The 13,863-nt window shown below is 51.9% G+C and overlaps 4 protein-coding genes across 4 annotated transcripts; all 4 read left to right on the forward strand.

Moving 5' to 3' along the window:
• PV06_08348 (uncharacterized protein) lies at positions 1-812 on the forward strand. Its single transcript, XM_016409671.1, has one exon. The coding sequence runs from the start codon at positions 61-63 to the stop codon at positions 781-783; it is 723 nt and encodes a 240-aa protein (XP_016259979.1). The 5' UTR covers positions 1-60; the 3' UTR covers positions 784-812.
• A 5,163-nt stretch (positions 813-5,975) lies between these two features.
• PV06_08349 (uncharacterized protein) lies at positions 5,976-6,533 on the forward strand. Its single transcript, XM_016409672.1, has one exon. It carries the CDS (start codon positions 6,071-6,073, stop codon positions 6,410-6,412), a length of 342 nt encoding a protein of 113 aa, XP_016259980.1. The 5' UTR covers positions 5,976-6,070; the 3' UTR covers positions 6,413-6,533.
• Positions 6,534-7,331: 798 nt separating this feature from the next.
• On the forward strand, positions 7,332-10,556 carry PV06_08350 (uncharacterized protein). The gene has a single exon (XM_016409673.1). It carries the CDS (start codon positions 9,110-9,112, stop codon positions 9,770-9,772), a length of 663 nt encoding a protein of 220 aa, XP_016259981.1. The 5' UTR covers positions 7,332-9,109; the 3' UTR covers positions 9,773-10,556.
• A 1,536-nt stretch (positions 10,557-12,092) lies between these two features.
• Positions 12,093-13,591, forward strand: PV06_08351 (uncharacterized protein). Its single transcript, XM_016409674.1, has 2 exons — positions 12,093-12,526; positions 12,715-13,591. Exons 1-2 carry the CDS (start codon positions 12,105-12,107, stop codon positions 13,313-13,315), a joined length of 1,023 nt encoding a protein of 340 aa, XP_016259982.1. The 5' UTR covers positions 12,093-12,104; the 3' UTR covers positions 13,316-13,591.
• The last annotated feature ends 272 nt before the right edge of the window (positions 13,592-13,863 follow it).

The following is a 13,863-nucleotide window of genomic DNA, read 5'->3' on the forward strand; positions in this document are numbered from 1 at the left end:
CTTTTGGAAGCAACCACGTTCCATTGATTTAATAATATTGGCCCTTTCTTGTTGATTCACATGGATGCCCTCAGCCCCGATGCCGAGATCATAGAGTGGTGCAAACGGGCCAGACCGGACCATCTCCTCAGTAATCCCATCAGTGGCAACAAGGTCCTCAGACTGAACGAGTCCTTGGTCGTCAAGTTTGGATTTCTCCTGAGTGAGGACGAAACCCGCAGTCAGATGAAAGCCTATGAGATTCTCGATCCCGCCATCGTACGGGTCCCGAGGGTGCACCGATACTTCCAAGACTCCGAGAGCCTGGGCTACATCATCATGGACTACATGGAGGGAGAACAAAAGGATGCCGTCAACACCACGGATCAAGTACGAGACATGTCTCGGATCCTCCAGCACCTCGCCTCCCACAAGTCACAAAAGCCCGGTCCGCTCGGTGGGGGGCCTTCGAGCTGCCTCCTGTTCAGAGCTTCGGACGATGCGACGTTCGCCTCGGTGGAAGACCTAGAGGCGTGGTTCAACATGCGGCTCTTCGACCGGGCAGGGCAGGTTTCGTTCCAGCAAATGGAGCTGGTCCTCTGCCATCTGGATCTCTTTCCCCGGAACATCCTCTGGCTTGACGGCCAACCACCGTGTGTGCTCGATTGGGCAACTGCAGGATTTTACCCGCGCCTTTTTGAGCGGTGCTCTCAGCTCTGTACACAACGGCCGAAGCTGAACGAGGTTGTCTTGGACCAACCTGTCTCCAAGTCCGAGGCTCTCCAGGTCGAACTGGTCCTCTAAGCTTCATGGCATGAAGTAAAATATTGCTTGTAAGCTGCGAATCATTACATATTCTCTTCTTAGGAAGCAAACTGACATCAAACTAGCAGGCCGCCACCCCCGGAAGAAATCGTCCTCCCGTGGGTTGATCCATCCGAATTGCTGCCTCGTCGATATCCAACCCCTGCATATCCTCCGGACTGGCCTGGGCAACTCGAGAGTAATGCCTGCTAAACCGGACTGCATCTCGGTTCCTCCAAATATTACTGCATCGTCCTGTCCTCTTCTCGATCATATAGGTACCTCCTGTGGCGACCATGCCAACCAGTACGGGGAACGCGGCTCAGACCGACCCAGCCAAAGTTCTTGTCGCGCCTCAGCTCCGCAGTGTACCAAATATGCTTCTTGGGGGCACGAATGCTTCACAAGCGGACGCCTGAACCACTGCTGCGATAGAGCCACCCCTGACACCTGATGATAAACATCGTCAGCAGTGGCATCGGCTTCTCCACTCAAAGGCCGTCATGCCCGCTGCTCTCCTTGTATTTCTGCATATGATCTAGGCATCCGGCTGACTTGACTTCGAGGCTGGCTTTTGGCCATCGTCTGTCTCTTTCCTCGCCGTTGGCTGTTTATTTGATCCACTCAGAATATACGCGATCTATTCTCTTCAAGCCTCTCCCAACGCGGCCCGACATCCTGGGGTCTTCGTTGCCTCATTGTGGATCGAGGTCTCGTAGGGATTAAGGAAGAAGTTGGACTTGTAAGACCATGCTGGGTGGTACTCGGGGCACTTCTGGGAGTTTGCAGTACCACTCTCAGCCTCGCGAGGGTGACAGTTGATTTGTCCGCGTCAGTGTCGATGTCGTCGATATATTCGCCGAAATTGACCGTAGCTGTAATGTTATCTCGGACAGAACCAGTGGCTTTGTGGGATCCATGAGTTTTTGTGAGGTGGCTCGGCAGGAATGCCACAACAGATGGAAGTTGGGGGGTCTGCAAGGTGGTTCGGAAATAGGAAATGACATTCTGGAAGATAAGACGGACAAAGGCAGGTGAGCTGAGAAGTCAGATTTGGTTGATTTGAGAGGTATCCCGTAAGAGAGATCCTTAAACACAATGGTCAAGGCCGCTTTATGGGGAAGTGGAAGTCGGGATGTCATTGATTCCCGACTGCGACTTTGATTGCGTGAGTTCAGAATCAATGGCGCCCCTCAGACCTCTGGGAAAGTTGTTATTATGCAATACGTAAAAGCATGTAAGCCGATGTAGTAGTCGGAACCAAGTATCTCCGACCCTTCGCGCTACAATCAAGTGTGTGGCTTATCTTATCAGGTGGCTCGGCTCGTGGCTCATGCCGTGGCTAGTGATTAGTTCAACTCCTACAGTATGCTGCAACTCCAAAAAATGTGCTTAGTCATCAGGCTATTGTTATGGCCACTAATCATTTTCTGTCTCCTACAGTACAGTACAGTGGCACTAGTCATATTCGGGAACAGCCTCGACCTGCGCTGAGGCCTCAACACCTAGTTTAGCCCTCCTTCGTACTGAATTCTATCAATTCAGACGCATAGTCGTGGCACCTTTTGAATGGACTTACATGGTTTATATGGAGTAAATATATTCAAAGAAATTTCTGCAGCGTTGTTTTGTTTTCACTCTAGGCGGGAAAATATCAGCTGCACTCAGGGTGTATCTGTAACTCGACCACAACAACAACAACCTTCGAACGCCATTGGTGAAAGATGCTTTTGACACATACAGACCCTTTCAAGACTCACGTTGCGACTCTCGCGACACTACGACGCTTCTGTGGTCTCAATCGACGGCCTCTTTCGCTCGCAACCTCTCGTTTGACATTCGCCGCTCAGTCGCCTCGCCCTCGTTGTTCGACTTCTGTATCCGGGCCTCTACAGCGATCACAAAGTCTTGGGCCAGTCGGGTAACTAGATGTTACTGCGCACTAATCGCTACACTGCGCTCGCAACAACGCTATTATGTTCGCAAAAACTCGTCTCGATTCATTGTCTGTCTACCTGCTACTCTCTTTTCTGTACCAAGAAAAGGCACTCACACCCCACGCGCACTCATCAACCGACCGCAGCAAGCTAGAAAATATCCCTTGTCTTTCTCTCTACAATTATCGGTTTCTCACAGTAACATGTATGCCCAAAAGAGAAGAGGTATTGATCAACTCGATTACATTCTCCAAGCAGAACCCTGACTTTGGAAGTCGGTGGCGTGTATAATAGAGACGAGGGACTTCACAGAGGTCAATGCTCACACTCGACTCCGGTGGTGTAAGGAACACCAGGATTGGCGTGACGATGAATGAGGGGAGAGGGATTTTCAGCAACGAATGCTCATTGAAAAGAGGCTTTGGGAGACACCCAATCTGGATCCTTCGAGCGCCGCAATGAAAGCGGCATGAGGAGATGATGGTGCCTCATCTCAAAGCAAGAGGCCTTTCTATCATGGTTTGGACCTCCATATGGATCGGAGGACCTTGGGATCTCGTCTTCATGGTGCGACATCCTCAATCAGAGGAAAAAGGGTTCTCAGGGAGGTCTTGCACCCAAATACTCGACGAACGGATACCCAGGTGTTGGGAACCAGGGTCGCATCTTTATACAGGACGACGCGCCTACCCACAAGGCCAAAATCACTATGCAATGGTTCGAGAAACATGCCATTTCACGTCTAGGGTGACCCTCGTACTCGACAGATCTCGGCCCCATTAAGAACATCTGGGCGATCCTCAAGAGTAGAATGATTGAGCATTGGGCGTATCTGTGAGACGGTGACAGATCGTAGAAGGATCTAGAGGACCTCGCAACGGCCATCGGACATGAAAGGGACAATATTCCACAGGCGACAATCAATGAATCAGTGAAAAGCGTCGAGAAGAGGATTGAGGCTGTCATCGAGGCGAAGAGTCAATACACACGTCGGTAGAGACCAAAGCACCATGAATGACCTCACACCGCAACACTCGCAACGCTTCTGTGGCCTCTGTCGACATTGTCCTTTGCCCGTGACCCTTTTGTCGACAACTCGCCGCTCAGTCGCTCTCGTTGCCCGACATCTGTACACGGGCTTCCGCGCCATTCACATGGTGTCGGATCGATTGAGGAACCAGATGTTATTGCACACTTGCCGCTCACGCTGCGCGCACGCAACAGCACTGTCATTTTTGCCAAAACTTCTCTGGTTGTATGCATGTATTGGACGGGATACAACCTCTGGGTAATTTGATCGTCAGGGGGTCTACTATGATATATTGTCACCACGACGTCGCTGCGCCGGCCTCGATGGCTAGGAGGCTCGGGAGGCGAATGCTGGGCGTCGATGAGTTGCTTCAAAGAAGCACCTGTGAGATACACCCGTGGAGTATTCTTACAATGAGCCTCGTAATGGATTGTAAAGACAGGTTGGCGGAGTACACCGCACGCGAGGGCCTCTGGGCCGCTCTCTCCATTTGCCACCACACGTATTGCATCAGACCATCATCACAGTTTGCCAGAAAGGACTCTCCCTCCCTCTCTCTACAATACATTCGGAGAAATCTCTCTAGTGTCCAATCAAATGCCGATGATCTTCTCGACTTCGCCGAGAGTGAAATCCACCACAAAACAGTCATGTCTCAGCGCCCTACAGAAAAACACTCTCTTTCCGAAATCACACCTCCTAGCTCATCGTCGCCATCGTCAGCCACTCTAGCAGCAGCGAAGGACAAACGTATAAGCCCAGCATCGCGCGTTGCGTGTGACAGCCTCAATCTCTACTCGAACAAACCCTTGCATCGTACGCTGCCGACATTCCGTACGATGATTGTTGCCGATCAGCTTAGTGTTGGGGACCGTCGGTGGGGCTTGTTCGGCGCAAACATCGACAAAACATCAACCTCAGAGGCTGAGTAGCCCTATCTGGTTGACGACGTGACGGTCTGTGTCTAGCTTTACCCAGAGCACATGACCGACGGTCCACCTCAGTTTCATCCGAGGTGACACATCCGTCAACCATATTCCGGAGTTGTAAACAAAACGCCGAAATTCTGCAAACGCCGCAAGCGATGTACAACCGATTTGCCAGAGTGGGGGTTGCTTTTAATCATCCCACCCTCCTCTGGCATGGTTTGTATGCCAATTTCTATGCTAACCTCGTGGTAGGAACGGACCGTCCACTCGATTTGTGTTCTTCATGTCTCTCGCACATGGTCATAATGCCTCTGCATCTCCAAATCACATCGTCACGTTTCGCCATATCAACTGCGGACTTGGGCGTGCACGAATCATTCGCACACTAGATGTTTCGTACGGCGATGGATGTCAACTGTCTTATATGGCTCGGAGCACTTCTTTCACCGCGGCCTACATTTCCGGGCCTTCCATCATTTGGTACCCGCGAATCCCGAGACACAACTTGCACAAGGCACAGGACTACGTCTGGACTGCGAGCGGGCATGATTGGGCGCTGCGATCCCCCTGTCGGACGACCTGACTCCTTCTGTGTGACGCTGAACGGGTGTGCGAAATGATTGATGGATTTGAGACGGACTTTGGGTTCGTCAAAGTATGGCTTTCATGTCCCGGTGCCGACGGGGTTCCGTACTCTTCAGGTTCCGTTTTTGAGTACCTTGTTTTCCGGTCTTCATTCGAACGACAACATCCACGTCTTTTTGTACGTATTCGATGTCTATCCTTCATTCTACCGTTCAACCCAATTCGTCGTCATTTCCTGTACTCTCGTGACCTCATCATCAACTGACCGCCACACCATTCAGAACCGGAGCGACTGGTCATGTCGGTGGTCAGACTCTCCATGCTATAGCGTCGTCTACTCCATCTTGACAAGTTTCAGTCAAATGTCTCGTCTGGGGCGTGGAAAAAGACAAGACTGAGCTGCGAGCGTCGCAACGTCACCCTTGAAAGGCTCTCTATGTGTAATAAGTATCTCTGAGTACGAGGTTTGCTGCCGTCGAGCTACAGATCCGCCCTGAGTGCACCTGGTGCTTCCCCGTCTACTCCTGTTGTGATGTTTGAGGGAATTATTGACAGATGGGCAGACGCGAGCAGGCAGGCCTTGCAAGGACGAGCAAAAAGCAAAAGAGAGAGCTCCCGATGTCCTGACTCATTCGTGGGCGGTCTTACTGCTTCTCAAGGGACATCAATCATTTCTCGCGACAAGGCTTTGCTGCCAGAGCACTTGGCCCTTCCACGGAATCGAAGGGTAGGAAAAGTATGACGTAAGGCTGGGCAAGGCAGCAGCTTGGTCAGAGACGATTCAAGACAACGCCGGATGTTTGAAGATGATCATTTCATCTCTTGTTCACGCTTTTCCAAGAAGTTGGACAGCCATGTCGCCGATCGATGACGACGGAAGACGCCGAGGAGAAAGAGTCTCGACGTCACCATGTGGTAAGATCCAAGACTGGCATTTTCAAAACCGAGAAATGAAGATGTTCCCGTTTGATTCCAGATTTCAAGACGTCCGGATTCTACATATTGCTTCTAGGTGTCGTCAACGGCTTTGTGCATCTATCGACACTGCGCTAATCACGGAATTGGGAACCAGCACGACACTCTTCGCTTTGCCCATGTTTCAAGATTTCGGAAGTATTCCTTCTGATATGCATCCCCCGCCGAGCTAATGGCGCACACCCTGAAACATTTGGCTATAAGCTTCTATCGAAACTCGGGCGTGCTTAACAAGACCGATTTCTGTACCGTCTGCCGCGAAATTACTGATGTATCAACAACAACAAACACGACTGGACCCACCAAGGGCAGTCAGCGTAACGCCACCAGCGTGTCATCGTTGCAAGAAGGGCAACAGGAAATCATCGGTCTCCTTAGCTCCTTTACCTCACGAGTCAACCACTTGGGATCCACGCCCAAGGCGACGCCAACAACGACAAGGAGAACGACGCCTATGATGGGACTATGAGCCAACCAACACCTCCAGTTCTGAAAGGAGCACCCACGTAACCATCAGAGACGAATTCAAACACACACTTAAACGCACTTGGAGGAGCATAGAATCGGATGCTCAGAAGCACCCGCCGAGCAAGAGGCGCCACATGCCAGAGAGATCAGATTCGGAGATACCAGCAGAAAAATCGCCCACCCAAGGAGAGCGCCAGGACGAAATTAGTACAGACTCCTCGACAGAAAAGACCTCCTCTACGGGCGAGTCCGAATCAGAGTCCACGTCCAATGGCGAATCACATTGAAGGGAGGATAGCAGCAGCCCAGCGGAGTCCGAGTCGGCTTCAACTCCACCAAACCACCAACAGCAATACCAGTCAACCCAAGAGGCGACGCAACCAACTATAGAAACCTCGTCGACCGCAGACACCGACAGGAACTTTTATCTCCTCCCACCCACCTCCCCAATCAGGTCTTCTCCCTCCCCCTCCCCCCCAACGAATTACGTGAGAAGTACTGGAGCCATGGACAGGACGACCACTCCAATGGTGACGACCACGCGACATCGACGCCGCCCCTAAGCCGCCACATAGCACTTCCAGCGCCGTCCCAGTCGTAATCCTAGCCAAGACACCACGAAAGAAAGCACCTCAAAGGCCTAGGTTTTAATGCCAACAAGGAGTCAGATGGAGTCGTGTCATCCTTGCTCAACGACCAGAAAGTCGCAAGATACGATTTGATCGCAGTCCAATAGCCAGCCCTCTTGAATATCAATCCCAACACATCCACAACCCGGCGCAAATCATCTGGCACACAGTCTATCCGACCTAGATAGAAGTGAACAATCAACGCCCACGGGTATACTTCTACGTGAACATGAGTATGCCGATAAAAGACTGGTCGATCAAGTGACACTCAGGGAACTATATCACCCTCGCTTTGATCCAATAGACGTTCCAACAAGGACAAGAGACATCGACAATGCTCGAGATCGACGTTCACAACGTCTACCAAGAGCCTGGCTTAGAATTGGTTCACGTGCTTACTGAACTAGAGAAGGTACAAAACTCAATCCCGCAAGGAACAGACTACCATAAACACCTCGTGATGAGCGATTTCAATACTGACCCCTCTTGATGAAAGTATCACTAATCGACTCGGACGACAAGGCAGACGAAAACACAAGCACATCCTGCCGTTCTGACCTACAACTGCTTCGGAAATTAGAAACCATCGCACACATCAGCCACAACAATACAGCAAGGAGCACTCTAAACCTAGAACTTGCCACACCGGGCCTCGCGTAAGGACTACTATTCCAAAGTCGAGAAGAAGCCTCATCCACAAATCAGCCTACGTGCCCATAGAGATCATTTTCAACATCGAATTGGCTACCAGGAAACCAAGCTGATCCGCACATAAAACGCCACGAACTACGAGATCCTAGACTGAAGCCCTAAAGACTACCTACCTGCACCCAACCAGCCGCTCAACACTGAGACGGACATTGACTACTTTGCCAATCGAGTGGTAGGAGCATTTAGGCCAGCAGTAGATGCAGCAGTACTGATCAAGAGCATACCCAAGTACTCAGTACCAGGGTGGGCACCGGAGCTAAGCAAGTGCATCATAGAGGCTAAGAGGACCAAACGCAAATACGAGACCATCCAATCCGAGGAAGATAGAGCTGCCATCATCATCCAACAAACAAGAAAAAGAGAAAGATCAAGATCAAGATCCGCAACCGTTGGAGAATCAATGACGTCTTATCCGAGGCCTGTGGGAACTTGAAAAAGACTTGGTGACTCGGCAAATGGGCCAAAGAACGCGAGACCCCTAATCGTCCATACACGTCACCTCTAGCTATCGAAGGAAGGCTGGGTCACTACACGACGTTATCTCAGGGCAAAGCTGATATCCTCTGGGACAAATTCTTCCCGTCGGTGCCCACCATAGACAGAACGGACAGATCGCCAAATTGTTGGTTGAACAACTCCCCCAGGGATAGGAGCACATCACCAAAGCCATCGAACATACCGCAGACATGAACCTGGTTGATTCGGGAACTCCTCAGGGCTCGCCACTCTCCGCAGGCTGCTACAATGCCGACCTTGTAGAGGAATGCAACTACCCGGACAATGATATCTCCTGTCTCGCTTGGATCGACGACACAGCAGTTATCGTAATCGACAGAACTTACGAAGACAACAGTCAGCCTCTCGAGACTACATGAGCAGAAGATGGAGCCCTAGGCCAAACGTCACGACATACACTTCAACCTAAAGAAAATCGTCCTTATGCACTTCCGCGCCCCACAGAGGAGACAGGGAAAATGGTCTATGGCACCCAGGGAAGGCTAAGCGCCGGTGCCCATCGGTGGAGCCATAATCAAACTCTCAGAAAGAGCAAAATTTCTAGAGATGGTCCTAGAGCCTCGTCTATACTTCGTGGACCATCTTGACAAGATCATGAGCAAAGTCAGAAAGAGCATGGCGATCCCCAGCATTTTTAGGTACTCCACACGAGGTATCACCGTCGACGAACTCCGCAACGAGTACATGGCAACCATCATCCCTCAGACCCTGTCTGGCAAAACGGCGCGGTACAACCCGGACGCCTACAGACCCTGGCGGAGACAGCCGTTAACCTCGAAGAAGGTTCAACTCAGGGCAGCCAGAATCATCACAGGGACATGGAAACCCGCACCAGCCGACGCACTCGACGTGGAAGCCCACCTAACACCCATCCGCCTAAAACCGAAACAAACCCTCGACCTTACCCTTGTCCGTCTCCCGGCATATCCACAGTACGACGTCATCAGGAGAATCAGGCAGAGAGGAGAGGCAAGGGACTTCGTACACCAGAACTGGGATAGGTGCCCGACGCCACCAGAACTCCTGGAAGGAAAGGCGCTTCGGCCCCATCCACAACAAGCCGCTCACGGCCCCAGAAAGCCTACTTCCTTTCACCAGACCGCCCCACCAAGAAGCGCCAGAGATCGAGATCGTACCCACCCGCGACGAGGCCATAATGAAACACAATATCGGGCACCTGTCAGTAGCAGACCACGCCCTATACACTGACGGGAGTAGTATCAATGGGCTGATAGGTAGCGCCGCCTTATAGCTTCTACACAGGTGCCACTAGACAAGTCATGCTCGGCCCCGACACCGAGTACAATGTGTCTACGCAGGGGAACTATGGGACATTCTCATGGCACTAGAAATTGCCGATATGGACAGCTCAGGCGACAAGAACCGTTGTACGCTTATCTACACAGACAACCAGGCTGCGATCAGGAACCAATCAGACCGAAACATCATCCGGAGAATCTGCAACATCTACCGCATACTGATGAATAAGTAAGGAAAAGGCACCATCTCTCCCTTGTCCGCGTCCGCAAATTATATCCCTGAGATCTTCTCACAAACAAGCACTCGCTCATTGGCATTGTTGGGCTATGGAGACAGGAAGGTGGTTAAACGTACGCCAGTTGTGTGCGTTGCTGGCGACCAAGGCATTTTAGTCTTTCCACCCATCGAGCTCTAGAGAATGAGCAGTGGCTTGGCCTAGATGTTCAACGGCCCCCCCGACCCAGCGGGCGCGCTGTTCACTCTTCCGTCTCACCACCAGGTCGACGGAATCCCCCTGCGCTTCGCCTTTCGCCTGAGAGTGAGGAAGTTGCCTCTGCACTACACGAGTTCAAGCTGGTAAGATGGACACCAAAGCTGACCTCCGGGGACAGGACAGGCACGATCTCATATCGATCTGAGCCCGTCAATCGTCCCTCTCGGATTGAACCGCACCATCTCGGGCTGCTGGGATCTTTTGATCTCGAACATGCACGAGTGCAACCACCGAGCCCGAGTTCGCGGACAGACGAGGCTGTGGAGTCTCACTGGCGGCTCTGCAAATCGGTCCATGGATCAAAGTGTCGCACCATCTCGGGTGGGACTTTGACAGGGTCGTTCGACGTGTCCTTGGCTTGGGACGGCCTTTTGGCGAATCGATTGATTCCCCTTGACGACCGCTGTGGTACATGATTTTCGGATGGCAACACGGAGAACTCCCCCCCGGCTCATCGTCTTCCGTTTTGGTAGTCGGCTCAGGAAGAGATAACCTGCACCACCCACGGAGTACCAAGTGTGCAACGGTTGTGGTGTTGGTTCATCATGATCTGATAGGACCCGCAAAGGAAAAAGGACGAATTTGGCTGCAACACTTTTCTTTTCCTTATTTTTCCCCATTTACCCCCTATTTTTTCTTGTGTCTTTTCTCTATCTTTTCTTTGTGCCAACTGCACCAATACAAGTGCCAAACGTTTTCACAAAGTGTTACTTGTCATTCACATACACGGAACCCCCAAAAACACGCTCGTCTCCCTTAATCGAAGTGAAAATTTGATTGTACAGCCTGCCTGTCGCGTGTGTCCTTTGCCTGGCGATGCCCTGTCCGCCGTCTTTACTGCGTACGAGAGTCCCAATCTTCTTCTGGTCGACTCCGCGTGGAGCCCCTGTCTGACCCGCGCAGCGTGGAGCATTGCGGATCTCATCCCCTGTCGGTCTTCCGTTCATCGGGACTTTCGAACAGTTGTGGCCTTTTGTTCTTTCTTTTTGGCCATCTTCTTTCACTTTGTTACGGTCATGCGCCGGGTTCCACATGGTTGTTTATCGCATTACCCTCTTTTCGAACCAGGACTTCGAGGGATGTCCGATGGAGTAAGCCCAATGACTTATGCCGTAGGCCCGTTCACAGATGCGACTGCGCCTCCGTGGCTGTCGATGTGTCACTGCACCAGATCGGTATCGAGGAAGAGAAAAGAGGGTCGCCGATGAGAGGAGAATCTTGAGGCAAGGGCCATCTATAGTAGGATCCCTGGTCTCGGGTCTCGGATGATCGTCATCGCCTTGGAGCGTCGCGGTGCGGTGCGGTTCCAGCAGAATGCCTCTTCCCATCGCAGAACCATTTTCAGTACGTCAAGCGCATTCATCCTTTGAGGTAGTCTCTCTCTTTGCAGGCCCCATGGTAGGCCCCCTTTGATGTCGAAGGTGATCGAGCTTAGGACCTTTCTCCCTCGCCACGCGGTGAGGATTTGTTTCTTGAGTAGGAGAGGGGCCTTTTCTGTTGACGGTGGTGAGCGGACTGGGGCAGTTCCTGAATAGGCCTAGTGTAGCAAGCAGGGAGCACCAGTCACATGATCAGGATCCTGACAAATACTTACACAAGGGTTTGGGGCTCTGCTGACGTAAAACAGACGCATCTCGATCTTCCCGCTTACGCGAGTGGGCGAAAAACCCCCGGCATTTCTGTACGTACATTTTCCGTGCCATGAAAAGAAAACTTGTATTTAACTAGTGGCTTACTCCCTACGACCCGTGTATCCTACCTCCAGTACCTCGGGTAGCCAGCCCACTCATGGCGTCGGAAACCGCGTCCCAGCCCTCGGGGTACTACCCCTCGTACACCGAAGATCAGATTCGACAATATCTTGACCGGGTGGAATTCCCCGTTGACCACGACCACCCCGGTGCTTCACTTCTTGTTCCGCAGAAACAGCAATACGACTTCTTGGTCAAATTGATTCGTCGACAGATATGTAGCGTGCCGTTCGAGAACCTTGGCCTGCACTATTCCTACCGTCGCGAGATCTCTCTCGATCCGAGCCAGCTCTTCTACAAGATTGTCGTACAGCGCCGAGGCGGATACTGTCTCGAGGTCAATACCTTCTTCGCCCTGGTCCTCCGAGGTTTGGGTTACGAAGTGATTTCGGTCGGAGGGCGGGTCTCCAACCAGATCAAGCCCGACAACAAGGACACACACGTTGAATATGGTGGCTGGTACGTACAGCTAGCCCTTCCGACGACGTGAAATATTCGTTTTTCCTGGAGCCCCATGGCAGTGCCTCATCAGAGCTTTTGGGCTTCTGAAGGTTCATATTTCGATTGATCGTTTCATCGAGTCACAATGGTACATACTCGATGTACTGTAACGTCACCTACTGACTGTTTGTATCATGCACCCACAGGACTCACATGGTCAACATCGTGACCGTAGAGGGCCAAAGGTACGCCGTGGACTGCGCCTTTGGTAATAATGGCCCGACCCGCCCTGTCCCCCTGCGAGATGGCTTCACGTGTCGCAACACCGGGCATGGCGACGGCAACAGTGAGATGCTCCTCCGCCACGAGAGCATCCTGGGTGGTAGTAGCACCTCCGGGCAGCTTCTCTGGGTCTACTACGTGCGCTTCAGGTCTTCGATGCAGTGGATCCCGGCTTACTGCTTCGGTGAGGTCGAGTTTCTCCCCAACGACTTCTCGGTCATGAACTACTACATCAGCAAGAGCCCCGAGTCGTGGTTCACGCGGATCCTGGTCTGCATGAGATTTCTGGAGGAACCAAATGCTACCACTGCCACCACTGGTCCCGCGGATACCGACCGGGTCATCGTCGGTGACGTCACTCTTCGAGACGATACCGTCAAAGAACGGAAACACGGTCGGAGCAGGATCATCGCGAGGTTCTACGGCGAAGCCGACCGCATCGCCGCTCTACAGAGGTACTTTGGCATCGAACTTGACGCGGCAGAGTCCGAGAGCATTACTGGGACGCTCTCTCAACTTCGTTAGACAACCCGAGGGTCTCGAGTGTTGGAGAAATGAAGGGCTGAACGAGAGGAAGAAGAAAAGAGAGATGTGAGACTACAGACGCTGAATTTAAATAACATGCGGAGTTCCTAAACCCAAGACATGTCACGGCTGTCAAAATGGTGTTGTGGCGCCGCAAAGGGCGCATCTCCACGCCAAGGTGTTATCGCTGACGGCCCGGGTCAGGGGAGCAAAGGGAGTACAAGATCGGTGGCTAGGAAGGTCGCAGTGTAATGGCTCGCGTTCTCTAGTGAAAAGACACCGAATACAGTGCACTTCTTCTTGCTCAGTTGATTTGATTGTCTTTTCTATTGATAGAACTGTCAGACTAACTAACCGTGACAGCCTGCGGGCGATAACAACACCTATGTACCTGTTATCTGACCTTCCCCTTGGGATCTCCTTGAACCAATGAACAAGTCCCCTCGGCGCAATAATCACATGATCAGAATCCTGAGACTATTTCAGTTTAGCGTATGTACTCTCCCTCTCTCCTTTCTCCTAAATATCCCTTGCTCAGTTCTTCATTT

The sequence above is a fragment of the Exophiala oligosperma genome (genome assembly GCF_000835515.1).
Source record: "Exophiala oligosperma strain CBS 72588 unplaced genomic scaffold supercont1.8, whole genome shotgun sequence".
NCBI classification, from domain to species: Eukaryota; Fungi; Ascomycota; class Eurotiomycetes; order Chaetothyriales; family Herpotrichiellaceae; genus Exophiala; species Exophiala oligosperma.